Consider the following 27,272-nt stretch of genomic DNA (forward strand, 5'->3'; position numbering starts at 1 on the left):
CAACAATTGAACCGCTCTCCTTGAAGTTCTTGATGATCCAATAAATGGTTGATTTAGGTGCAATCTTACTGGCAGCAATATCCTTGCATGTGAAGCCCTTTATGTGCAAAGCAATACGGCACGTGTTTCCTTGCAGTTAACCATGATTGACAGAGGAAGAACAATGATTCCAAGCACACTCCTTTTGAAGCTTCCAGTCTGTTATTTGAACTCAATTAGCATGACAGAGTGATCTCCAGCCTTGTCCTCATCAACACTCACACCTGTGTTAACGAGAGAATCACTGACATGATGTCAGCTGGTCCTTTTGTGGCAGGGCTGAAATGCAGTGGAAATGTTTTTTTGGCAAAGAGGGACTTTGCAATTAATTGCAGTTCATCCGATCACTCTTCATAACATTCTGGAGTATATGCAAATTGCCATCATACAAACTGAGGCAGCAGACTTTGTGAAAATTAATATTTGTGTCATTCTCAAAACTTTTGTCCATGACTGTAGAGTATGTCTGTGTAGTGGAAGATCTGTTTAAATGTGTTAGTGTGTGTGGGAGGGTTTGTGTGAGTGTAATTTATAATGGATTTACATTACATTATGTAAATGTAGAGGGCAGTGTATCAGAGGATTTCTAAATGTCTGCTTGTGTGTGTGTCTGCTTGTGTCTGTGTGTGTGTGTGTGTGTGTGTGTGTGTGTCTGCTTGTGTGTGTGTCTCTGTGTGTGTGTGTGTGTGTGTTTGTCTGCTTGTGTCTCTGTGTCTGCTTGTGTCTCTGTGTGTGTCTGCTTGTGTCTGTGTATGTCTACTTGTGTCTCTGTCTTTCTCTGTGTGTCTGTGTGTGTGTCTGCTTGTGTATCTTTCTGTGTGTGTGTGTGTGTGTGTGTCTGCTTATGTCTCTCTCTCTCTCTGTGTGTGTGTCTGCTTATGTCTCTCTCTCTCTCTGTGTGTGTGTGTCTGTTTGTGTCTCTCTCTGTGTCTGTGTGTCTGCTTGTGTCTCTATGTGTGTGTGCGTGTGTGTGTCTGTTTGTGTCTCTCTCTTTGTGTGTGTGTGTCTGTTTGTGTTTCTGTTTGTCTGTCTGTCTGTCTGTCTGTCTGTCTGTCTGTCTGTCTGTCGTGTGGGTACTCACCCTCCAGGACAGCTAGAGTATTTATAACTGACACAACGTGACCTGTACGTGTGTATGCATTTAACCATGTCTAATGCACTTCCCTCAAACGTTGTTACAACTAGGGTCAGATGGTCCACACATGAAAGTGTCATCTGCATGCACATGCACTCTCTCCTCCCCCAAAGTACTGAAACATTTACACACCTACACAACCCACCTCCCTATAGTTGGTTTTAGAGGCGAGGCGTAGCATTTGCTTGACATTGCTGCCGACATTGTAAGCACAACAGGAATGACAAAGATGAATCTCGACTTTGCCTGAGGAAATCCATCATAAATCACAGGCAACACTTTCTAATGTGTATATGTCAGATAAAAATATAGTTCCTCTAAAACAACAACAGAGGCAATCATATTCAATTTGATATTTCACGCTTGTTTCCATCAATGCCTACTGAAACACATGAGACCTTTCTACTGTATTTTATTAGATTGTTTTTGTTGCTGCCCTTTCACAGATGGCTTGAAATTCCTTTTAATCTGCAGATTAAATATTTATATGAAATTATAGTAAATGTCAAGCATCAATAATGTCGCCCTGTTTCACATAGAGCTGCTGTCCTCACCTCTCTAAGGTGTTATGACAAATGAGTTCAATCAGAAGATCCAATGAGCTGTTTCTTTTCCCCTGCTGTGTGGGAAGACTGTGTGTGTTTGAGAGAGTGTATATAACTCAGGTCTGTACTGATGTTTGTACTGATGCTGCTATGACTTAATTATTATTATTATTGTTTTTTGTATAGTAGAAAGCACTTAGCTAATCTCTGTAAACTGAATTTTAAGCCTGGAACAAACTAGGCTCATTAGGGAGAATTGGAGAGCTCCACCCTAGACAAATACATTGCCTCCAGAGAGTATTCATACCCCTTGACTTATTCCACATTTTGCTGTGTTACAGCATGAATTTAAAATGTATTAAACATATCCATCATATCCATCTACACACAGTAATCCATAATGGCAAAGTGAAAACACGTTTTGAAGAATATTTTTATTTATTTTCTAATTGATTGAAAATGAAATATAGAAATATCTCATTTATATACAGTACCAGTCAAAAGTTTGGACACACCTACTGTTTTTTTCTTTATTTTTTACTATTTTATACAATGTATAATAATAGTGAAGACATCAAAACTGTTAAAAAACATATGGAATCATGTAGTATTCAAAAAAAGTGTTAAACAAATCAATACATATATATTTTAGATTTTAGATTCTTCAAAGTAGCCACCCTTTGCCTTGATGACAGATTTGCACACTCTTGGAATTCTCTCAACCAGCTTCACCTGGAATACCTTTCCAACAGTCTTGAAGGAGTTTCCACATATGCTGAGCACTTGTTGTCTGCTTTTCCGTCACTCCGCGGTCCATCTCATCCCAAACCATCTCAATTGGGTTGAAGTCGGGTGATTGTGGAGGCCAGGTCATCTGATGCAACACTTCATCACTCTCCTTCTTGGTCAAATAGACCTTACACAGCCTGGAGGTCTGTTGGGTCATTGTCCTGTTGAAAACCAGATGGGATGGTGTATCGCTGCAGAATGCTGTGGAAGCCATGCTGGTTACATGTGCCTTGAATTATATATAAATCACTGACAGTGTCACCAGCAAAGCCCCCCCACACCATCACACCTCCTCCTCCATGCTTCACGGTGGGAACCACACATGCGGAGATCATCCATTCACCTACTCTGCCGTCTCGCAAAGACACGGCAGTTGGAACCAAAAATCTCAAATTTGAACTCATCAGACCAAAGGACAGATTTCCACCGGTCTAATGTCCTTTGCTCGTATTTCTTGGCCCAAGCAAGTCTCTTCTTCTTATCGGTGTCCTTTAGTAGTGGTTTCTTTGCAGAAATTTGACCACGAAGGCCTGATTCACGCAGTCTCCTCTGAACAGTTGATGTTGAGATGTGTCTCTTACTTTAACTCTGTGAAGCATTTATTTGGGCTGCAATTTTTGAGGGTGGTAACTCTAATGAACTTATTCTCTGCAGCAGTGGTAACTCTGGGTTTTCCTTTCCTGTGGCGGTTCTCATTAGAGCACGTTTCATCCTAGCTCTTGATGGTTTTGAGACTGCACTTGAAAAAACTTTAAAAGAGCTTGAAAAATTCCGGATTGACTGATCTTCATGTCATAAAGTAATGATAGACTGTCGTTTCTCTTTGCTTATTTGAGCTATTCCTGCCATAAAATGGACTTGGTCTTTTACCAAATAGGGTTATCTTCTGTATACCACCCTATCGCGTCACAACACAACTGATTGGCTCAAACGCATTAAGAAGGATAGAAATGTCACAAATTAACTTTTAACAAGGCACACCTGTTAATTAATTGAAATGCATTCCAGATGATCACTTCGTGAAGCTGGTTGAGAGAATACCAAGAGTGTGCAAAGCTGTCATCAAGGCAAAGGGTGGCTACTTTAAAGAATCTCATATCTAAAATACTATATTTGGATTCTTTTCAACACTTTTTTGGTTACTACATGATTCCATATGTGTTATTTCATAGTTTTGATGTCTTCACTATTATTCTACTACGTAGAAAATAATAAAAATAAAGAAAAACCCTTGAATGAGTAGGAGTGTCCAAACTTTTGACTGGTAATGTAAGTATTCACACCCCTGAGTCAATACATGTTAGAATCATTTTTGGCAGCGATTTTAAGGAATTGTTTACAAATGTCTTAAAAATAAAAAACAGAAATACCTTTATATAAGTATTCAGACCCTTTGGTAGGAGACTCGAACTTGAGCTCAGGTGCATCCTGTTTCCATTGATCATCCTTGAGATGTTTCTACAACTTTATTGGAGACCACCTGTGGTAAATTCAATTGATTGGACATTATTTGGAAAGGCACACACCTGTCTAAATAAGGTCCCACAGTTAACAATGCACGTCAGAACAAAAACCCAGGAATTGTCCGTAGACCTCCGAGACAGGATTTTATCGAGGCACAGATCTGGGGAAGGGTACCAAAACATTTCTGCAGAATTGAATGTCCTCAAGAACACAGTCGCCTCCATCATTCTTAAATGGAAGAAGTTTGGAACCACCAAGACTCTTCCTAGAGCTGGCCGCCGGTACAAACTGAGCAATCGGGGGTGAAGGGCCTTGGTCAGGGAGTTGACCTAGAACCCAATGGTCACTCAGAACTGACTGGTCACTCTGACCACTCAGTTCTGCTGTGCAGATGGGAGAAACTTCCAGAAGGACAACCATCTCTGCAGCGCTCCACCAATCAGGCCTTTATGGTAGAGTGGCCAGATGGAATCCACTCCTCAGTAAAAGGCACATGACAGCCCACTTGGAGTTTATCAAACAGCACCTAAAGACTCTCAGACAATTAGAAACAAGATTCTCTGGTCTGATGAAACGAAGATTGAACTCTTTGGCTTGAATGCCAAGTGTCACGTCTGGAGGAAACTTGGCGCCATCCCTACGGTGAAGCATGATGTTGGCAACATCATGCTGTGGGGATGTTTTTCAGCGGCAGGGACTGGGAGACTAGTCAGGATCGAGAGAAAGTTGAACGTGCCTCCCGAGTGGCGCAGTGGTCTATGTCACTGCATCAGAGTTGCTAGCTGTACAACTAGAGATCCTGGCCGGCAGGGATGTACTTGTCCCATCACGCTCTAATGATTCCTATGGCGGGCTTGGTGTATGCACGCTGACACGGTCGCCAGGTGTACAGTGTTTCCTCCGACACATTGTTGTGGCTGGTTTTCGGGTCACAGCATTGTGTCACGAAACGGTGCAGCTTGGTTGGGTCGTGTTTCAGAGGATGCATGCCTCTCGACCTTCGCATCTCCCGAGTCTGTACGGGAGTTGTAGCGATGAGACAAGACTATTACATAAAATTGGGGCGCAGTGTGCTCAGGACCTCAGACTGGGACGAAGGTTCACCTTCCAACAGGACAACAACCCTAAGCCAAGACAATACGGGAGTGGCTTTGGAACAAGTCTCTGAATGTCCTTCATTGGCCCAGCCAGAGCCCGGAATTGAACCCAATCAAACATCACTGGTGAGACCTGAAAATAGCTGTACAGCTATGCACACCATCCAACCTGACTGATCTTGCGAGGATCTGCAGAGAGGAATGAGAGAAGCTCCCCAAATACAGGTGTGCCAAGCTTGTAGCGTCATACATATCTACCTCAATGATCTCATACCCTTGAACATTGACTGGTACTAAGTTATCGTTAATCATCTATTACTACTTTTATTATTACGTGTTTTACTTTTCTATTATTTCTCAATTTTCTTTCTCTCTGCGTTGTTGGTAAGGGCCGTAAGTAAGCATTTCACTGTTAGTCCGCACCTGTTGTTTATGAAGCATGTGAAGAATAAAATGTTATTTTATTTGATATGTTCCCCCAACATTTCAATGGAGTCAGTCTGGGGCTCGTCAAAAGCTGAAAGCCTGTTGGTGATGACGTCATGTCCTTGTGCCAAGGGAGTGAGACACCGAACCCAAGACTGCTTACTTGGGCTCTCTCCCTTTCCCACTCCCTTCCCCTCATTTTTTTTGTCTTTTTATCACTCTCATTTGGTCCTTTTTTAAAATCTGTTTTTACCTGTGTTACATTTTCTTACTTTCAGCTGTCCCTTTTTACAATACAATGTTAAGGCCTGTATGCATTGTTATTGGATTCATTTCATGGCATCAAGGTGGTGCCATCTTACAATATTTATGATATCACATTAATACGGTACAGTATGTTAAATCAATTCACCTTTATGTCATTATCACCCTATTCTCCCTGTGTTTAAACCAACCCACTCAAACCCTCCATGTCACAGACTGAGACAGTGGGATGACCAACAGATTGATTGACGTGACTCATAATCCCCATGGGCAGATTGGCCCCCGGCAGAAACAGGAAATAAGACATCTGCCAATCACAACGGCTACTGTCTGCCCAGTCGCCCTAAATGTCCCCGAACTGAGTCAGTCACCCTCAGTTTGGCTGAGCAGCAATCCTGCCTGTCTGTCTGTAGTACTCTGCTACATTGTGTTCATATCTGTTAGCGCTGGGTGGTGTCATCGTCTTTGAGTCGCTTTCAGCTCCCCTGCTTTTGCTCACAGTGGGCTGTTTTTGTGCAGTTAACCCAACCATAACAAGATGTAATTTCATCCCGACCATCACTTTGTGTGTGTGTGTGTGTGTGTGTGTGTGTGTGTGTGTGTGTGTGTGTGTGTGTGTGTGTGTGTGTGTGTGTGTGTGTGTGTGTGTGTGTGTGTGTGTGTGTGTGTGTGTGTGTGTGTGTGTGTGTGTGTGTGTGCTTTCCTTTTTTTCTCCTCCACTCTCTGGCATATAGCTGTGGGCTTCGGGGACAATACTGTTTCATTCCATGTCTCTGCGTTTGCCTGCTTGTTTAAATGTCCTATTGTCCCTTGATTTACCCAGTACACAGGGCTCACCAGTCACATCCTGGTAATATGACTTCTTTCAATGGTAACGCGTCAGTAAGCGTTACCTCTCTCTCTCTCTCTCTCTCTCTCTCTCTCTCTCTCTCTCTCTCTCTCTCTCTCTCTCTCTCTCTCTCTCTCTCTCTCTCTCTCTCTCTCTCTCTCTCTCTCTCTCTCTCTCGCTCTCGCTCTCTCACTCTCACTCTCGCAGCCTCTGCTCTGACCTCTTCTGTTAGAGGTAGCATTCCTTGATGGTTAGATGTGATCAAGTGTGACAATGGGTCCTTTTCAAATGCCCAAAAGATGCTCTACCCACCGCTCCAATTCACAGCCACATAAAAAAAATAGCTTTGATCTGCCTTTTTCAACGTGAAAATTTGGGTCATATTTAGTTGAGATGTTGATCAATGAATTTTCAACCTTTAATCACCCACACAAAAACACAGCCAGAAGTTTGTTGAACTCCATATCGCTATGCTTTCGACCATCTAAAAGCCCAACCAAATTCCAATGGAAAAGCAATATCTGATTTTTGGTTTAGTTGTCATCTAAATAAGTTATCAGAGCGTTTTCAACCATTTAAATTCACAACAAAGTTCAAATTGGATTACATTGTCATATATTTTGTATTTATAACAACTTAATGTGTTATCCATCTAATAGCACAACCAAATGACTTGGATTGCAGTTGAGATTACATTAAAAGTACATGTGCAAGTGATCAATGCTGTTTGAGATTCTGCACATAATATTATAGCAATTGTGAATTGTAGACAAATTGTGAATTGTAGACAAATTGTGAATTGTAGACAAATTGTGAATTGTAGACAAATTGTAAATCGTGGAAAAAGGATAGACAAACTGGACTTAAAGCCAGACTAAGGCGTGGCAGGTAGCCTAGTGGTTAGAGCGTTGGGCCAGTAACCGAATGGTTGCTAAATCAAATCCCCGAGCTGACAAGGTAATCAATCTGTCATCCTGCCCCTGAACAAGGCAGTTAACCCACTGTTCCTAGGCCATCATTGTAAATAAGACTATGTTCTTAAATGACTTGCCAAGTTAAATAAAGGTTAAATATAAAATAAGTCAGTGGCACAGATGGACAATTCAAGCAGAAGATACAAATCTCCTACAAATGTTGATATTTGGTTGTGTTCAATATCCAGTTTGTCTACAAATTAATAATTTATACGTTAGATTCACGTCTCCATCTCAACCAACAATCAAAGTTGAAGAATAAGACTAAATCTAATCTAATTAAAGTTTGATTTAATTTAGTCCTAATCTTTCACTTACATTTCTGGTTAAGATGGAGGTGAAAATTCAATTTATGATTAACTTGAAGATTATATTTGAATTCAACCAAAGCTTGAAACCCTAGAACTAAATGTATTGTCTGTTTTTTGTTAAACCCTGGATTGAATTGGAACAATAGCTGTTAACACCTCTTCAGGATCCGCCCCTTTTTTTAAAATGTTCGCCTAAAATTACATACCCAAATCTAACTGCCTGTAGCTCAGGACCTGAAGCAAGGATATGCATATTCTTGAGACCATTTGAAAGGAAACACTTTGAGGTTTGTGGAAATGTGAAATAAATGTGGGAGAATATAACACAATAGATCTGGTAAAAGATAATACAAAGATAAAACGAGTTTTTTTGTATTTTTTTTGTACCATCATCTTTGAAATGCAAAAAAAAGGCCATAATGTATTATTCCAGCCCAGGTGCAATTTAGATTTTGGCCACTAGATGGCAGCAGCGCATGTGCAAAGTTTTAAACTGATCCAATGAACCATTGCATTTCTGTTCAAAATGTTGCATCAAGACTGCCCAAATGTGCCTAATTGGTTTATTAATAACTTTTCAAGTGCATAACTGTGCACTCTCCTCAAACAATAGCATGGTATTCTTTCACTGTAATAGCTACTGTAAATTGGACAGTGCAGTTAGATTAACAAGAATTGAAGCTTTCTGACAATATAAGATATGTCTATGTCCTGGGAAATGTTCTTGTTACTTACAACCTCATGCTAATCACATTAGCCTACGTTAGCTCAACCGTCCTGTGGGGGACCCACCGATTGTGTAGAGGTTAATGACTTCCCAAATGCTATACAGGCCTAAATACCATCATTGATGATATATGATTGATAATGTATGGATACATTTAATTTGCTTTGTTGAATCTACCCCTTTTGAATGACTTTGATAGTAACAGTGCATATATTTAGTTATTAAGAGATTTCTCAATAATTATTCTCATGATAGCACATTGGTAGTAGTCAGTGACAAATATCAAAGCTAAGCTGTGCTTTGTTGAAACACTGGATGGGAGACCAAATGAATAACTGTAGATAGATCAACTCTCCAGTAGGAGATATTGCCCAGCCTATTGTTTTTGTTTTGATAGTGCACAATGTTGAAGACATTGTGTTTCAAAGGTAAACATTCAACATATAAACAACACATATAAACAACACACAACAACGAGTCTTCCAAGATGGCATAGCAGTCAGACGTCCTTTTGTCCTCGTCTTGTCGTGTCCCGTATATATATATATATTTACACCTTTCTTCGCATATCTTTTATATATTTTCTTTTCCAAAAACTCAACTTCAAAACGCTTTCCTGCAACCTGCCTCACCAATTACAAAAAAAAATATTATTTACCTCAAATCTGAAAATCCACAATAGAAGCTAGCCAGAAGCTAACCAGAAGCTAGCCAGAAGCTAACCTGAAGCTAGCCAGAAGCTAACCTGAAGCTACCCAGAAGCTAGCCAGTTTACTGGCTAACGTTAGTATTTCAGCTAACCACGGTTTGTGGTCATCAGCTATCCCTTTAGCTCGATAATCTATCGGCACTTTTGTAGAACGCGAATCAGACCAGAACATACCGGACCTATTTTTCTCCATATCCCCGGATTTCAACCGCAAGCTCTGGACATTTACACCTTGATTTCGCAGCTAGCTAGCTGCTACTCGTGTAACTATTGGCTTACGTCGATCCCAGAGCAAACATCAATTATTCCGGAGCTAGCCAGCTGAAGAGTTCCATCAGCCACTCCTGGGCTACAATCACCTATCCGGACCCGTTTTACTGCCATTCCGGAGCCCCACCAGGCCTTCACGACTGACTACCGACGCTATCTGCCCGAGGGAGTTATCCAACTGGCACCTCTGTTACCTGAACGCTCATCTGGGGCCCGCTAATCGTTAGCTGTCTTATCGGCTGCTATCTGAATAAGTATATCGGACAATTTTTCTTGGGTCACTATATCTATTTTGCCAATTGGATTGATCCCCTCTACCACACGGAACCCCACTAATCTACCGACGGAAACGCACGAGGTGACTAAAAATAGACCTCCATCCTATGCTATCTTGCTACCGATAGCCAGCTACCCGGCCAGCTGTCTGGATCGCCGTGACCCCAACCAACCTCTACTCACTGGACCCTTATGATCACTCGATTAAGCATGCCTCTCCTTAATGTAAATATGCCTTGTCCATTGCTGTTCTGGTTAGTGTTTATTGGCTTATTTCATTGTAGAGCCTCTAGCCCAGATCACTATACCATATCCAACCTTTCAGTTCCACCACCCACATATGCGATGACATCACCTGGTTTCAATGATGTTTCTAGAGACAATATCTCTCTCATCATTACTCAATACCTAGGTTTACCTCCACTGTATTCACATCCTACCATATCTTTGTCTGTACATTATTCCTTGAAGCTATTTTATCGCTCCCAGAAATGTCCTTTTACTCTCTGTTCTAGACATTTTACATTTACATTTTAGTCATTTAGCAGACGCTCTTATCCAGAGCGACTTACAGTAGAGTGCATACATTTTATTACATACATTTTATTACATTTTACATATTACATACATTTTATTACATTTTTTTTTTTTACATACTGAGACAAGGATATCCCTACCGGCCAAACCCTCCCTAACCCGGACGACGCTATGCCAATTGTGCGTCGCCCCACGGACCTCCCGGTTGCGGCCGGCTGCGACAGAGCCTGGGCGCGAACCCAGAGACTCTGGTGGCGCAGCTAGCACTGCGATGCAGTGCCCTAGACCACTGCGCCACCCGGGAGGTCCGTTTTCAGACAAGATAGAACAGCCAAAGGGGGTGGTGTTGCAATCTACTGCAAAGATAGCCTGCAGAGTTCTGTCCTACTATCCGGTCAAACGACCTCCACTCATCACTGTCAAACGCTCCCTGAAACACTTCAGCGTGCAGGCCTTTTTAATCGACCTGGCCGGGGTATCCTGGAAGGATATTGATCTCATCCCGTCAGTAGAGGATGCCTGGTTATTTAAAAAAATGCCTTCCTCACCATCTTAAATAAGCATGCCCCATTCAAGAAATTTAGAACCAGGAACAGATATAGCCCTTGGTTCTCTCCAGACCTGACTGCCCTTAACCAACACAAAAACATCCTATGGCGTTCTGCATTAGCATCGAACAGCCCCCGTGATATGCAACTTTTCAGGGAAGTTAGAAACCAATATACACAGGCAGTTAGAAAAGCCAAGGCTAGCTTTTTTAAGCAGAAATTTGCTTCCTGCAACACAAACTCAAAACGTTCTGGGACACTGTAAAGTCCATGGAGAATAAGAACATCTCCTCCCAGCTGCCCACTGCACTGAAGATAGGAAACACTGTCACCACTGACAAATCCACTATAATTGAGAATTTCAATAAGCATTTTTCTAAGGCTGGCCATGCTTTCCACCTGGCTAACCCTACTCCGGTCAACAGAACTGCACCCCCCACAGCTACTCGCCCAAACTTTCCCCATTTCTCCTTCTCCCAAATCCAGTCAGCTGATGTTCTGAAAGAGCTGCAAAATCGGGACCTCTACAAATCAGCCGGGCTAAATAATCTGAACCCTTTCTTTCTAAAATTATCTGCTGAAATTGTTGCCACCCCTATTACTAGCCTGTTCAACCTCTCTTTCGTGTCGTCTGAGATTCCCAAAGATTGGAAAGCAGCTGCGGTCATCCCCCTCTTCAAAGGGCGGGACATTCTTGACCCAAACTGCTATAGACCTATATCTATCCTACCCTGCCTTTCTAAGGTCATTGAACGCCAAGTCAACAAACAGATTACCAACCATTTTGAATCCCACCATACCTTCTCCGCTATGCAATCTGGTTTCAGAGCTGGTCATGGGTGCACCTCAGCCACGCTCAAGGTCCTAAACGATATCTTAACCGCCATCGATAAGAAACAATGCTGTGCAGCCGTATTCATTGACCTGGCCAAGGCTTTCGACTCTGTCAATCACCACATCCTCATCGGAGACTCGACAGCCTTGGTTTCTCAAATGATTGCCTCGCCTGGTTCACCAACTACTTCTCTGATAGAGTTCAGTGTGTCAAATCGGAGGGTCTGTTGTCCGGGCCTCTGGCAGTCTCTATGGGGGTGCCACAGGGTTCAATTCTTGGACCGACTCTCTTCTCTGTATACATCAATGATGTCGCTCTTGCTGCTGGTGAGTCTCTGATCCACCTCTACGCAGACGACACCATTCTGTATACTTCTGGCCCTTCTTTGGACACTGTGCTAACTACCCTCCAGGCGAGCTTCAATGCCATACAACTCTCCTTCCGTGGCCTCCAATTGCTCTTAAATACAAGTAAAACTAAATGCATGCTCTTCAACCGATCGCTGTATGCACCTGTCCGCCTGTCCAACATCACTACTCTGGATGGCTCTGACTTAGAATATGTGGACAACTACAAATACCTAGGTGTCTGGTTAGACTGTAAACTCTCCTTCCAGACTCACATCAAACATCTCCAATCCAAAGTTAAATCTATAATTGGCTTCCTATTCCGCAACAAAGCATCCTTCACTCATGCTGCCAAACATACCCTTGTAAAACTGACCATCCTACCAATCCTCGACTTCGGTGATGTCATTTACAAAATAGCCTCCAATACCCTACTCAATAAATTGGATGCAGTCTATCACAGTGCCATCCGTTTTGTCACCAAAGCCCCATATACTACCCACCACTGCAACCTGTACACTCTTGTTGGCTGGCCCTCGCTTCATACTCGTCGCCAAACCCACTGGCTCCAGGTCATCTACAAGACCCTGCTAGGTAAAGTCCCCCCTTATCTCAGCTCGCTGGTCACCATAGCAGCACCCACCTGTAGCACGCGCTCCAGCAGGTATATCTCTCTGGTCACCCCCAAAACCAACTCTTCCTTTGGCCACCTCTCCTTCCAGTTCTCTGCTGCCAATAACTGGAACGAACTACAAAAATCTCTGAAACTGGAAACACTTATCTCCCCCACTAGCTTTAAGCACCAGCTGTCAGAGCAGCTCATAGATTACTGCACCTGTACATAGCCCATCTATAATTTAGCCCAAACAACTACTTCTTTCCCTACTGTATTTATTTATTTATTTATTTTGCTCCTTTGCACCCCATTATTTCTATCTCGACTTTGCACATTCTTCCACTGCAAATCAACCATTCCAGTGTTTTACTTGCTATATTGTATTTACTTTGCCACCATGGCCTTTTTTTTGCCTTCACCTCCCTTATCTCACCTCACTTGCTCACATTGCATATAGACTTATTCTTCTACTGTATTATTGACTGTATGTTTGTTGTATTGTTGCTGTGTTGTTGTATGTGTCGAACTGCTTTGCTTTATCTTGGCCAGGTCGCAATTGTAAATGAGAACGTGTTCTCAAATTGCCTACCTGGTTAAATAAAGATGAAATAAAATAAATAAAAATAAACTTTAAGTTCATGACTTTAAAAAAAATCCAATGTATTTCCAAAAGTGGCAACCAACCATTGATGCCAATGAGAGAGAGAGAGATTCAATCACAATCTCAGTTACATCCTGTTTAGTTTTCAGAATATTTTTAATTGAATTTAAACATAATTTAACATTCCTCTATGGTTCAGCCATAGCATTTATGTTTTCAGCCATATTAGTAGACAAAAATCATCTGCTATGTCTACCACTGAAATATACGCTACTGCACTTCATGATCCAGGGCTCTTTCGATCCATGACACCTCATCAGCTACTTATCATTGTGTGAGTGTCACAGGGTTTTCAACACCCCATCTCTCCCATTGACACCCAAGGCAATGTGTGTTTTGGTGGCCAGCACTACCATTATGGCCTCATGCTTGAGGTGATCTTAAACGACTGAGAGAGAAGTCTGCCTGATGGAGTGAATATTCTCTCGTTCTCTCCATCAATTGTTTATTTGTTTGGAGTGTGACAGGAGGGCCAGGATGTCAAGAGAGTGAGGAGTGCTTCCACGATACTTGGGGGGAGAGAGAGAGGTGTTTTATGGCCCGACAGCGCTGTGGCAAGACTGATTGACTGTGGCCAATGGCCAACACTATTCATTCCTCCTTACACATCTCTCACTCTCTCCCTCTCTCTTTGTCTCTCACGGCCACTCTCACTCTCTCCTTGACTCTCATTTACTCTCCAACTCCTTTTTCTCTTTATTTCTGTCTCCCCTAGTTTTTTCCCTCCTCTCTCTCTCTCTCTCTGTCTCTATCTCGTACATTCTCTCCATTTCTTCAGTGCCCCCCTCTCTGTTTAGAGGCTGTTCCTGGTGTGTTGTTACGCTGGCGGATAGTCTTCTGCCAGTAGGTGTGTGTGTGTGTGTGTGTATCCCTTCACTCTGTGTGATTAATGGTCATCCAGACAAAGGGCCGATGGATGTGCAGGTTGGCTCTCTGGGGCCCCTCTGAGTTGGGATTAAAGTGACGAAACTCTTAGACTCCTGCTTGAACTTCGCCCTGTTACCCCTGCAACCCGCCTGCGGGATGGGAGAATGTCCTCAGGGTGAACGACAGGGCTGTAGGAGAACTAATTGTCGCAGGGCAGTGTGTGTGTGTGCACGCTTCTGTGTTTAATGGATGTGTGTGTCTGTGCTAATGCGATTATGATAACTCCTCACGAGGCTAGCGTAATGCTGGGTAGAAGAGGGGGGTGTTTCCATGGGGTGGATGAGTTTGAAATCAAATCTCACCATCTGCATGAGGAACAAGAGAGGGAGAGAGCGGGAGAGAGATAATGAAATATAGAGCAGGAAAGAGCGAGAATGGCAAAGAGCATAAGAAAATAAGAGAGAGTGTATTTCCGCATAGAGTGACTTGGGGGAGAGAGATACAGCTCTGTGTATAAGGAAAGAGCGAGAGAGAGGCAGGGAGAGAGATACAGCTTTGTGTATAAGGAAAGAGCGAGAGAGGCAGGGAGAGAGATACAGCTTTGTGTATAAGGAAAGAGAGAGAGAGGTAGGGAGAGAGATACAGCTCTGTGTATAAGGAAAGAGAGAGAGAGGCAGGGAGAGAGATACAGCTTTGTGTATAAGGAAAGAGAGTGAGAGGCAGGGAGAGAGATACAGCTCTGTGTATAAGGAAAGAGAGAGAGAGGCAGGGAGAGAGAGTTGCAGCTCTAAGTATAGAGAGTGAGGGAGGGAGGGAGGGCAGAAAGGAGGGATGGAGGAAAGGAGGGAGGGGGAGCAGGCATCAGCATTGTGGGCCAGCTGAATGATGCCTTTATGAGGAATGGTTAAAAGGACATTGGGGGCGAGGCCCAATCTCCATGGTAACCTCACAGGAGCCCTCGAAGGAGAGATAATGGAGTGAGAGGGAAGTTCTTTTTTTTATCCCCTCCCTCCCTCTCTTGTGTTCTTCTCCTCTCTTGGCTAGTTGGGCGCAACCTCACACCTTAGCGGAGTTACCCAGAGTTGAAAGTTCTGTTTGTGCCTTCTTAGAGGGGTCCTAACTGACAACACACACCAAGGCAGCCCAGGACAGGCTTCATACATTGCCTTGTAACGTACAGAGACTTTTGGCTGCAACATATTGCCATTGTTTTTGGCAGCCTCAAATTTGGGACTTTATCTTGCATCTGCAATATATTGAGGCGTTTTGTTGGTGGCATCTTGTTGAGAATAAGAGCAAGTTCCCCTGTTGGTGCCCTGAAGGTCCAGAGACAGAGAGGCAGAGATGTTCTCTAAAGGCAGTGTCTCAGCCTGTGACTCTTTTGTATTTCTTTCAGAGGCTCCATTGTCAAACCATGGTGCTGCCCCCGAGACCACAAGCCCTGAGAATATGCAATGCTTAACGGTGAGTGACTCTTATAGAACTTTCTCTCTGTGTGTCTTGTGTCTTTATGTACTGTATGTCTGGGTATCTGTTTGAGACATGGAGCTGTGGTTAAAATAGTGTGTGTGCGTGTGTGTGTGTGTGTGTGTGTGTGTGTGTGTGTGTGTGTGTGTGTGTGTGTGTGTGTGTGTGTGTGTGTGTGTGTGTGTGTGTGCTAGTCTCTCTTTTTTCATCACATTTCACATTTTTGAGGAATCATCATAAACGGACAATACGAAAGAGCTCAAAAATATAACATACATTTTTTTTGTGAGTATGTGTGAGTGTGTTTGCATGCATGTGTTTGTGTGTGTGCATTATTCATAGCTATTCTTTGTGTGCCGATGTTAAGAAAATGCCAGAATGTTGTGAAGTATGTAATCCCGTGTTGCACAGAGTTACCATGGACTTGTAAATAGAAGCATACACATGCAATGACAGACAAGTAGTGTAATGTTGTAATTGGTCGCATGCATGTGAGTCATATTGAGAAGAGAAGATTGTTGTTGATGTTGAGAGAGAGAGAGAGAATGCCCAGTTTGTCATTTATGATGGTCATTCTTTGACCATGTTCTTAGAGAGCAGGAGATGAAGAGAGGGAGAGTTGAGAGGCAGATAGAGAGAGGGGGAGAATTGAGAGGCAGATGTTGAGAGGGAGAATTGAGAGGGTAAGTTGAGAGGGACATGGGGAGAGTTGAGAGGGAGATAAAGGCAGGCAGAGTAGAGAGGAAGATAGGGAGAGGGAGAATTGTGAGGGTGAGTTGAGAGGGAGATTGAGAGAGGGAGAGTAAAGAGAAAGAGGAAGAGTACAGCATGTTTGTGACCGTCTTCACTTAATGATGCATATAAAACACATGCTCAAGTGCTGTTATAATGCTCACAGCAGTTTCTCATGCTATCTGCATTTAAGTCTATATATAAATAATGGGGCCAATGGGAGAGTTGAGAGGGAGAGTTGAGAGGGAGATAGGGAGAGTTGAGAGGGAGAGTTGAGAGGGAGATAGGGAGAGTTGAGAGGGAAATGGAGAGAGGGAGAATTGGGAGGGTGAGTTGAGAGGGAGATGGGGAGAGAGATAGGGAGATATTGAGAGGGAGATGTTGAGAGGGAGAGAGAGAAAGAGTTGAGAGGGAGATAAAGAGAGTGTGTAGAGGGGGAGATAAAGGGAGGGAGAGTAGAGAGGGAGAGTTTTTCGAGGGAGATAGGGAGATAAAGAGAAAGTGTGTAGAGGGAGCTAGAGAGAGGGAGAGTTGAGAGGGAGAGTTGAGAGGGAGATAAAGAGAGGGGGATAAAGAGAGGGAGATAGAGAGAGGGAGATGTAGAGGGATATAGAGAGAGTGAGAGTAGAGAGGGAGATAAAGAGAGGGAGCTAGAGAGAGGGAGATGTAGAGAGGGATATAGAGATAGTGAGAGTAGAGAGGGAGATAAAGAGAGGGAGATAAAGAGAGGGAGCTAGAGAGAGGGAGATGTAGAGAGGGATATAGAGATAGTGAGAGTAGAGAGGGAAATGTAGAGAGAAAGAGGGAGAGTACAGAGTGTTTGTGACCCTCTTCACTTAATGATGAATTTAAAACACATGCTCAAGTGCTGTTATGGTGCTTGCAGCAGTTTCTTATGCTATCTGCATTTAAGTGTATCTATAAATGGGGCCAATGTGTGACATTAGGATCATCATTTGAAAATGGTTTGAAACAAAATAAAATATTTTCATGTCTACTTAGAGAAAAAAAAGTGAATATGCAAATTGCCCATAACTCATAGGCCTAGGATTACACATCCTTAAAGCAGGGTTCATAAAGACATTGGCAAGTCAAATTCAAGGACTTTCAGGGACTTTCTCAAGCACTTCATTGTAATGTTCAACAACCTCAATATCATACAATTGTATAATTTATATAATTGTACAAATAGGACCTAATATAGACTTCCCCTAACAAAAAAGCATGCAAAAAAAGTTTTAAAAAAGTAGGCTATTACCACTTTAAGAATGATTATTTTTTAGGCCTTGCCAATGCAGTGATATAACAATTATTATTATTACATTCTAAAATGTGAGAATAATGTGGACCTTTCCTTGACTGAATAGACTGGATGCATGGAGATTTTTCTGTGGCCCATGTGGCCGACAAAGGCACACATAACAAAGCCATTATTAGCGGTAGCATTAGTCTCACCATTTGAAACTCACCACAGCTGTTTTTATAATCTCACCAAAACAGCTCAAAAATGAAATCACAGATAATTATGAGGGAGCAGGATAACTGATAAATTGGCTTCAATAATGGCCTATTCCAGTACTTAGATTTTTGAGCTCCAAATTCAAGTAAGCTAGTTCAAGCCCCTTGTATTGTTTGAAATTGAAGGTGTAACATGGAAACAAAATGTATTTGTCATGTTATTTCATTACCTGGTCATATTGTGAATAAGCCCACTAGGCCATGTCATTGTTTTATCATTATACCCACAATTATTACAAGGAATGGTGTAGCGCAATAGTCTATCCTAGACAACAGTACACTAGAGCTGTGTTCGAATACCCATACTAACATACTACATACTTAATGAATATATGCTATATACTACGTACTATATACTATTAGTTCGGTATCCTTTCAGTTGAGTGTACTAGTGCTTCGCCTGTGTTACCGTAAGTTGATACTGTTGCTATGCACCTTCTTGCTAGCTTGTTAGCATAACAAATTACTAGCTAGACATCTTACGACTTCATTAACAATGTCCATTGAGAATGCACAACGACTATACCACTTAGCTAAGCTAAGAATGACGTGAATAATCAAGTCAATAAACGTTGGGTAGTAAGTTAAATAGCATATGGTTAATATACTGGCAAGTTCGATTTTTGTTATATATATATATATATATATATATATATTTTTACTAATAATTCAAGACATCTTTCGATGCATTAGTAGCCAACTAACGTTAGGTAGCTAGCTAACATATCGGTACATACAAGTAACTTCTGTAATGATATGCTATGTGGTTCGTAAGGCTAGCGTAGCCAACAAATATTCAGCGAACATAGAGCGTAATGTAACTTATTTGAAAACTCATTACTTAATTACATTGCTCAACATTTTCTTAACATTTGTCATAATTACAGTGGCAAGAAAAAGTATGTGAACCCTTTGGAAATACCTGGATTTCTTCATAAATTGGTCATAAAATTTGATCTGATCTTCATCTAGGTCAAAACAATAGACAAGCACAGTCTGCTTAAACTAATAACACACAAACAATTCTAGGTTTTTATGTCTTTATTGAACACACCGTGTAAACATTCACAATGCAAGGTGGAAAAGGTATGTGAACCCTTGGATTTAATAACTGGTTGACCCTCCTTTTGCAGCAATAACCTCAACCAAATGTTTTCTGTAGTTGCGGATCAGACTTTCACAATGGTCAGCAGGAATTTTGGACCATTACTCTTTACAAAACAGTTTCAGTTCAGCAATATTCTTGGGATGTCTGGTGTGAACTGCTCTCTTGAGGTCATGCCACAGCATCTCAATTGGGTTGAGGTCAGGACTCTGACTGGGCCACTCCAGAAGGCGTATTTTCTTCTGTTGAAGCCATTCTGTTGTTGATTTACTTCTGTGTTTTGGGTCGTTGTCCTGTTGCATCACCCAACTTCTGTTGAGCTTCAATTGGCAGATAGATTGCCTAACATTCTCCTGCAAAATGTCTTGATAAACTTGGGAATTAATTTTTCCGTCAATGATAGCAAGCTGTCCAGGCCCTGAGGCAGCATAGCATGTGCCTTTTTTTCTCTACACATAGTGTTGTGTGTTCCTTCCAAACAACTCAACTGTAGTTTCATCTGTCCACAGAATATTTGGTCAGTAGTACTGTGGAACATCCAGGTGCACTTTTGTAAAACTTTAGACGTGCAGCAATATTGTTTTGGGACAGCAGTGGCTTCTTCCGTAGTGTCCTCCCATGAACACCGTTCTTGTTTAGTGTTTTCCGTATCGTAGACTTGTCAACAGAGATGTTAGAATGTTCCAGAGATTTCTGTAAGTCTTTAGCTGACACTCTAGGATTCTTCTTAACTTTATTGAGCATTCTGCACTGTGCTCTTGCAGTCATCTTTGCAGGACGGCAACTCCTAGGGAGAGTAGCAACAGTGCTGAACTTTCTCCATATATAGACAATTTGTCTTACCGTGGACTGATGAACATCAAGGCTTTTAGAGACACTTTTGTAACCCTTTCCAGCTTTTTGCAAGTCAACAATTCCTCTCAGAATGGCTAATATATGAATATTACCTGATGCTAGCAAGTTATTGATTTCATTAACCTTATTTCTAAGGCTACATGCATGTATATTAATATGGGCAATTTTCAGCTCTTTCCTGGGTAGCTTTCAGATATAGACATAATACTGAAAAGAGCAAAAAAAGCAAGAGCAAAAAATATACATCCAACAGTCCATGAATCAATTGGTGTGTGTGTGTGTGTGTGTGTGTGTGTGTGTGCTGCGGGGTTGAAGTTACGAACCCATAGGCTTGGCTCTCTCATCTCTTCCAGACCTCTGTGAGGGGGGGTGGATAATGAGCCTGTCATAGGGAGGGTGGACAACGAGCCTGTCATAGGGAGGGTGGACAACGAGCCTGTCATAGGGAGGGTGGATAATGGGCCTGTCATAGCAGATGTAAGCAATGTCTCTACGTGCTATGGCAGCTTTCATGGCTGGGATAAGTTCTTTCCTTTTCTGGCGCATAGCTTCATGATAGTCCTCCTTGAGGAAGATATACGTTCCTCTCAAGTTCTTGGCTCTTTCCAGAACAGCTACCTTGTCCTTGAACTTCAGGAACTTGACCACTATTGGTCTGGGCCTGTGACCTGGGCCGGTGGTGGATTTTCCAGTCTTGTGGGCGCACTCCATCTCAATTTTCCTGTGGTCCATCTTCAATTTCTCTGAGATAATTTCCCTCCCTTTGTCCTCAGACTCCATCCAGGTCTCGTGGAGATTCTGCAATTCTGTCCACAACCATGTTGTTCCACCTTGATTGTCCCTCAAGATAATCTGATTTATCCATCATTGTTATCATAGATTCACACACAGAACTGATGTCCTCTCTCAATGACCTACAGATTGCTGTCATCTGCCGTTCTTTTGTTTCAACTCATCGAGCTGACCCTGGGAGAACTGTTCTTCAGGTCCTGGACCTCTCTGGTCAGGTCGTCCATTCTTTCATTAGTTGAATCCACCAGTATTTGGACCAAACACTTGAAGCTATTTTCTTGTTGTAACAACTGCCTGTAGAACTCTGTTTGTTTGCTTAAAAGATCCTTTACCTGTGGTAGAGAGACACCACTGTCCTCAACGGTACTCCTGCCAGCTTTGGTCTTTGTCATGGTAGCAACGTAGGTTACGCTGTTACTCCTCACAGTTCCAGACAGGGCAGGTCACAGGGAAGATTGAAAACAACAAACAGCAGGGACCTAGATAGCCACAAACCCGGGACAATCCGTAGTTCCAGCCGCAATGGCTAACTGCGTAACGATCTGCGTTCAAGCCCTCAAGAAAACCCCGCTAGTAGCTAGCAGTTCAAAACGACAAAATCGAGCTCTCCCTCATTCTGCGTTCAACACGAAGTGAGAATGGGCGATGTACTTTGTATTTTGGCAAATGTAGTATGACATCCGGGAGGTTTTGGCATACTAACTATGACCAATATGCACACTACATACTCAATTTACGTCACAAATAGTACGGTTAGTGTGGTTAGTATGAGTATTCGAACACAGCTTATGTGTCCAATCTAGAGCACAAAAATATATGAAACATGAACACATTACCTTGATGCTCTCTCTCTGTTAAATCTAACGACAAGACTCTGCTGTAAATAAAGCAGACAACAACAGAGGATCAACCTCAATTCTCTAGGGATATTAGATCCAACTTGGATCCAGGCACAACTGTCTTCACCAGTGTAAGAATGAGACACCAAAATATTCTATCAATGACTTATCAACAGCTGTAACAAGTTGTCCAGTGTAGGAAATCCTCACTGGTACCCTAGAAACGCCCCTATCAGCAACATTTTCCACTGTTGCTTATTGATTCACTAGCTACACCGAAATCTGTTGCTGGTTCTGGTTGCACACAATAATTTCAAGCGACAAATTCACATAAACTTTTTCTCATTCATTTGCTCTAAATGATTACTGTTGGATCACAACCGTGGTTCTGCAACAAACAGTTGTTTGAAGTGTGCATTTGAAGAGAGGCTATGAAGAGGAACAGGAAGCTTCTGTAATGCAGTGCTAAATGACAGACGTTTACATCCATTTATGAGCGTTCTCCTCCCTTTCTCTCCCTCTTTCTTGTTCTCTGATGTGAGCGGTCTGTGTGGGGTGTTCTCCTGAGACCGAGTTAAAGAAGGTCAAAGAACATTCACAGGCTGAATGTGGAACTGTTGGGATTTCTGCTTTTCCAGGCTTTTCCCTGATTTGTCCGTGGTTTTCCTTACAGTATGTTCCTGTTCTGCGCTCTCTCTCTCTCTCTCTCTCTCTCTCTCTCTCTCTCTCTCTCTCTCTCTCTCTCTCTCCTCTCTCTCTCTCTCTCTCTCTCTCTCTTCTCTCTTCTCTCTCTCTCTCTCTCTTCTCTCTCTCTCTCTCTCTCTCTCTCTCTCCTCTCTCTCTCCTCTCTCCTCTCTCTCTCTCTCTCTCTCTCTCTCTCTCTCTCTCTCTCTCTCTCTCTCTCTCTCTCTCTCTCTCTCTCTCTCTCATCTCTCTCTCTCTCTCTCTCCTCTCTCTCTCTCTCTCTCTCTCTCTCCTCTCTCTCTTCTCTCTCTCTCTCTCTCTCTCTCTCTCTCTCTCTCTCTCTCTCTCTCTCTCTCTCTCTCTCTCTCTCTCTCTCTCTCTCTCTCTCTCTCTCAGTGTGTGGGCGTCTTCGGAGAACTCTTTACCTGTTCACTAAATGTCATAATGTCTACAAATGGTTGACAGTACTCGTTTAAACAGTTTGAAGGGGTTTCGAAGGGCTCCTGGGATACTGATATCTATGCATACTCCAGGAATCAGATTCAATCAAACCCACACTGCAGACACATCATATTGCTCATGTGTCATAAATCTAATTCAAACCAAAACTAGTTTTGTTTTATTTCACACTTACACTCACTCCTGTTCTTTCCAGTTATGTTTTTCTTCATCACAGCCTAGGCTTAGGTTCTGTCAGCTTTCTCTGTCTCTGTGAGTTGTGTCCAACGCAACTAAGCCCTTTTCCATGGAGTGGCGAGCCCAACCCCTCCACTGCCATATTAACATCTCGCAGCACTTAACCTGAATGGACAGAGCAACACATCACCAGTGGTCCATCCCACAGATAGACCAGACACAGGGAATGAATATTAATGCTGATTGAGCTGACAAAAAGTTTCCCTGACATGACAGCAAGTGCTTGTCGGCTGGTATTACTTTCCTCTCTCTCCATATCCTGAGAACTGGGAGTGACACTGTCCTGTTGCTCTGGATGCAGAGAGATGATGAGGATGAGGGGGAGAGAAAGGTTGTTCATTTTGTTGGGTTTCTTAGCTCTGCAGTGGCTCCAGTCCAGGCACCAGCCCTGGAACCAACACAGTCCTAGTCCTATAGTCCTGTTTTTAACCACAGCCACAGCCCATGGCCCCAATCCTAGTCCAAGAACTAACCCCTGCCCTAGCCTAAGTCATGACCTTGGTCCAAGTCTCTGCCCTGGGGCTGGGCCTAGTCCTATCCCCAATCCATGGCCCTAGTCCAACCCCTATAAAATAATCCCAGTCCTAACCCTGAACCTAGTCCTATCCTTGGCCTTGGCCCTAGACCTACAAAATAACCCCAGTCTAATCCTGCCCCTGGCCTTGGTCCTGGCTGCCCAGTGGAGTGGAAGCTGTCTGTCTTTGATGCCTCCTCTAGTCAGGTCAGTCAGAGAGACGCTGCCTGTCTTTCATGCCTCCTCTACTCAAGTCAGGCAGAGAGACGCTGACTGTCTTTGATGCCTCCAATAGTCAGGTGAGCCAGAGAGACGCTGACTGTCGGAAGATCCCACACTCCAAAGATGAGCCGCTCCGTTCGTCTTGTCTGGCTCAAAGACGGAGTTACAAACACTTGCCTCTCTCTCTCTCTTTCTCTCTCTCCTTCTCTTTCTCTCTCTCCCTCTAATCCATCCTTCTGCCTGTTTAGAGCTGAACAGAAGGATAGAAAAGGAAGAGAAAGAGCTCTCACATGTTTTTGTGTGCGATTGAAGGGTAACCTTCCCCCCTTAAAAAGGAGAACAGGGAAAAGTCCCCCTAAATGCCCAGTAGAGGGGATGTAAGGACTTGAATGGCCTTTTCTGTCAGCCTGTTAGCATTGTGGAGAGAGCCCACTATGGGTTACTCTTTGGCCTCTCCTTTTCTGTGACTCTGTAAACCTCCAGTGAGCCAGCCACTAAAGGATAAATGGAACGGAGACATGTTAAGAATTAATGAGGTCGCTCTGGGGTTACATTTGCCAGTTTTCTGGCCGAGCCGAGCGATGTTTGTTGTTATTTTACATAGATTTCATAGCCCTCCTGTTTCCGGCTCTCATGCCGTAGCCAATCAAAAACAAAAATAAAAGAGTGTTTTGATAACTGGAAAGGGGTTTGCCGGAGTAGCACATTCACAGACCTGAATTTCTGCACAGGGAAAATTGAAAGGAAAAGGAGAGGAAATATTGAAAGAACCAAACATAACAAACATGATGGTGTCTGGTGTGAGACTGCTGTAAAATAGTTTAGAGAGCGCGGAGGGAGGTCTCCAGAGAGTGTGTCTAGGTGTGAAAACTGACTGTGTGTGTGAAAAAGAGAGATTTGCAGAAAAATTGCGAGGTGAGAGGTATGTGTAAGGTTGCAGACTGCCTCCTGCTGCTTTCAACCATTCATCAGCAGTGTGTTCTGTCTTCCATTGTAAGAGTTGCACAACAGGGGGCTGCACACAGTGGATGTTTCTTGTTAGTGCATGTGGGTGAATGTGCCAAAGGGGGACGCTCATAAACACACAGGAGTATATCTACTGTATTTATAATACATGCCTGTGATTGAGTGTCTACAGACTCCCTCCTACCTCCGTATGCATAACATACATATTATGTATGCAAAAGCATTCATTCTCACATTGCTCTTCTCTCGCTTCCACTTCTACAGTATGATAACACATTTGTGTGTGTGAGCAGTCTGTCTCACCTCTCTCTCTCAGCTCTGTACCGCTGGCTCAGGAAGTTGTTCTGGGCTTATCGAGGGTAGGCACACAAACAGGCTGGCCCGGACAGGGCTCGAGGTGGGGGGGAGGCAAAAGAGAGGAGCGTGAGGAGGGGGGGTGAGGGAGCACTTCCTCCCATTCTTCTCCAGAGCGGAGTTCCCATGAGCGGCCATGCCAAGTGCAGTGTGGCTGGAGCAGGCCAACGCAGCACCAGTCTCGCCTCCGCGACGCCAGCCCCCACACACGGACTCACTCAGATCAGAGAAGACTGGACAGCGCTAGGAGGACTCACGGTGTTGCGAGGACCCATACATAGCATTCTGAGGACCCATACATAGGGCTTGGAGTATCGCACCCGGAGCATTAGAATATTTAATAGAGGATCTAATTGGTGACTGCACTGACCACATACAGAGAACGGTTTCCAGTGCATCTTATTGACTGCATGTTGACCATGCAGATAGGACCATACCTAGTGGTTGCCTCATAAAGGACAGCAATCAACACAGACCATACTGACTGGACTATTCCATAGAGGACCCTAACTAGACAACCACACACAGAGGATCATCCAGAGTGGACAGGAGTCAGATTGGGGACCATACATAACACATTGAAGAGCACATACAGAGTCGGGAGAACCCAAAGGACCATACAGACCATTGTGTTTAGGAGATCTTACTCTGAGTATAAAGAAGAACAGAGGAACTCTAGAGGAACATCCAAGGAGAGGACCATCCAGGACTGTCGACAGAGGAGCATCCACAGTGTGTCTGTCTTCAGGAGGAGCCTGGAGTCATGCATACCATCCACGGGCTGTGTAGGGTCTGCATCGCCGCTAGACTGCCTCAGGTCTGTCCCCTTAGATAATCAACTGGAGAAAGAAAGGGAGGGTGGGAGGGAGGGAAGGGGGATAGAGGGAGAGATAGAAGTGTGTTGTGCATAGGGGTGTGACAAATGGGGGGAGAGTGTCAGGTAAGTGTGCGAGTGAGAAGAGAGGGAGAGGACAGGGAGTGCGGTAGGAGGGTGTGCGAATGGAAGTGCAGAGAATGGGGTAGTGGGAGAATGGAAGAAGAGGGGGAGAGGAGGAGGGATGGGTGTTCAGATAGGGTTCTGTGTGTAGCCGGCTCTTTTGGAGAGACAGACAAACACAGACAAAGAGAATACGTTAGAAAGCATGAACATTTTAAAATGACAAGGGAACAGAAAGATGAAAGCAATGATGTAGGAAGCAGACCATTCAATTGGTTGGGAAAGTATATAGATTTTTTTGTATAGTGCAATTGGATTAAGGCACCGGAACAGTAAGAGATAGATAGATAGCAGAGTTATGGAATTTATATTTGCGGCTTTAGGCTTTACTTTGCCATTGGAGTGTTTGCCATTGGAAAGCTCACTCCTACAGTATCTAACGTGGAAGGGAAGTGATGATGAGGAAACCAGTGTAAAAACGAGTGGATGAAAGTGTGTTCCCTGTTTCCTGAGAGAGACAGAAGAATGAGGTCTCCGCCATCTGCATTATTTATCCAGAGGCAATCTGATGGAGAAAGAGAGAGAAAGGGAGAAAATTGAGACTGTGCTACAGACTAACAATTACACCCAAAGTCTGGAGTCTCTCATCCTCACTTACAAATCAGTCTCAAGCTTATGGCTTATAGACTTAGCACAAACGTTTCTTATCTAACAGTTTGCGATCAGTGATTGGAGTTTGCATGGCATCGCGTCAGTACAGTGTGTTGACATGGACACAATGCTGGGCTGGCAGAGAGTTATGTTTTTCCGCCAGCCTAGACATGTTGTCACCAAAACACAGTGACCCAGATAAGGCCTTGCTCAACGGACTGGGAATGTCTTCCTGGAGTTATAGTGTTGTGGAGTTCAGCTCACAAACATACCTGTTAGTGGATGGGAGAGAATTGTTATTTTGCTTTAGTCCTGTAGTGTGTGTGCATGTGTGTGTCTGTGTGTACGTTAGTAGTGCAATCACTGAGGCACACCGGGTTTACAGGCTGGAGAGGCATCAAACAGAGCAGAAGCACACAGAAGACAGACAGACAGACAGTGGGTTGACTCATAGCTGTGGGCTCTCATAGATAGTGTCTCATGAGATTGTTGAGGCAAAACCACACAGAGAGAAAGCTTGGTCTCTCACACACACGCGCATGCACACACCCATGCACCCACACAATGTGCATCTCACAGGACAACAGGTCACGACTCCACACACACACACTCACACACTCCTACGCGTTACATAAATACACTCTTGTACAACTCATTTCAATAGCTAAGTCTCT

The 27,272-nt window shown here is 43.3% G+C and overlaps 1 protein-coding gene across 4 annotated transcripts in view; it reads left to right on the top strand.

Moving 5' to 3' along the window:
- LOC129818464 (regulator of G-protein signaling 3-like) overlaps nucleotides 1–27,272 on the top strand; it is a 229,817-nt gene that overhangs the window by 11,396 nt on the left and 191,149 nt on the right. For 2 of the 4 annotated variants that reach the window (XM_055874372.1, XM_055874371.1), the window contains exon 2: nucleotides 15,663–15,730. In XM_055874372.1, coding sequence (XP_055730347.1) covers nucleotides 15,716–15,730 — 15 coding nt within the window. In that variant the 5' untranslated portion in view covers nucleotides 15,663–15,715. Of the gene's footprint in view, nucleotides 1–15,211; nucleotides 15,731–25,108; nucleotides 25,828–27,272 lie in introns of those variants that run through there. The other 2 variants (XM_055874368.1, XM_055874370.1) reach the window with 2 other exon arrangements.

The sequence above is a fragment of the Salvelinus fontinalis genome, chromosome 21, assembly GCF_029448725.1.
Source record: "Salvelinus fontinalis isolate EN_2023a chromosome 21, ASM2944872v1, whole genome shotgun sequence".
Classification (NCBI taxonomy): domain Eukaryota; kingdom Metazoa; phylum Chordata; class Actinopteri; order Salmoniformes; family Salmonidae; genus Salvelinus; species Salvelinus fontinalis.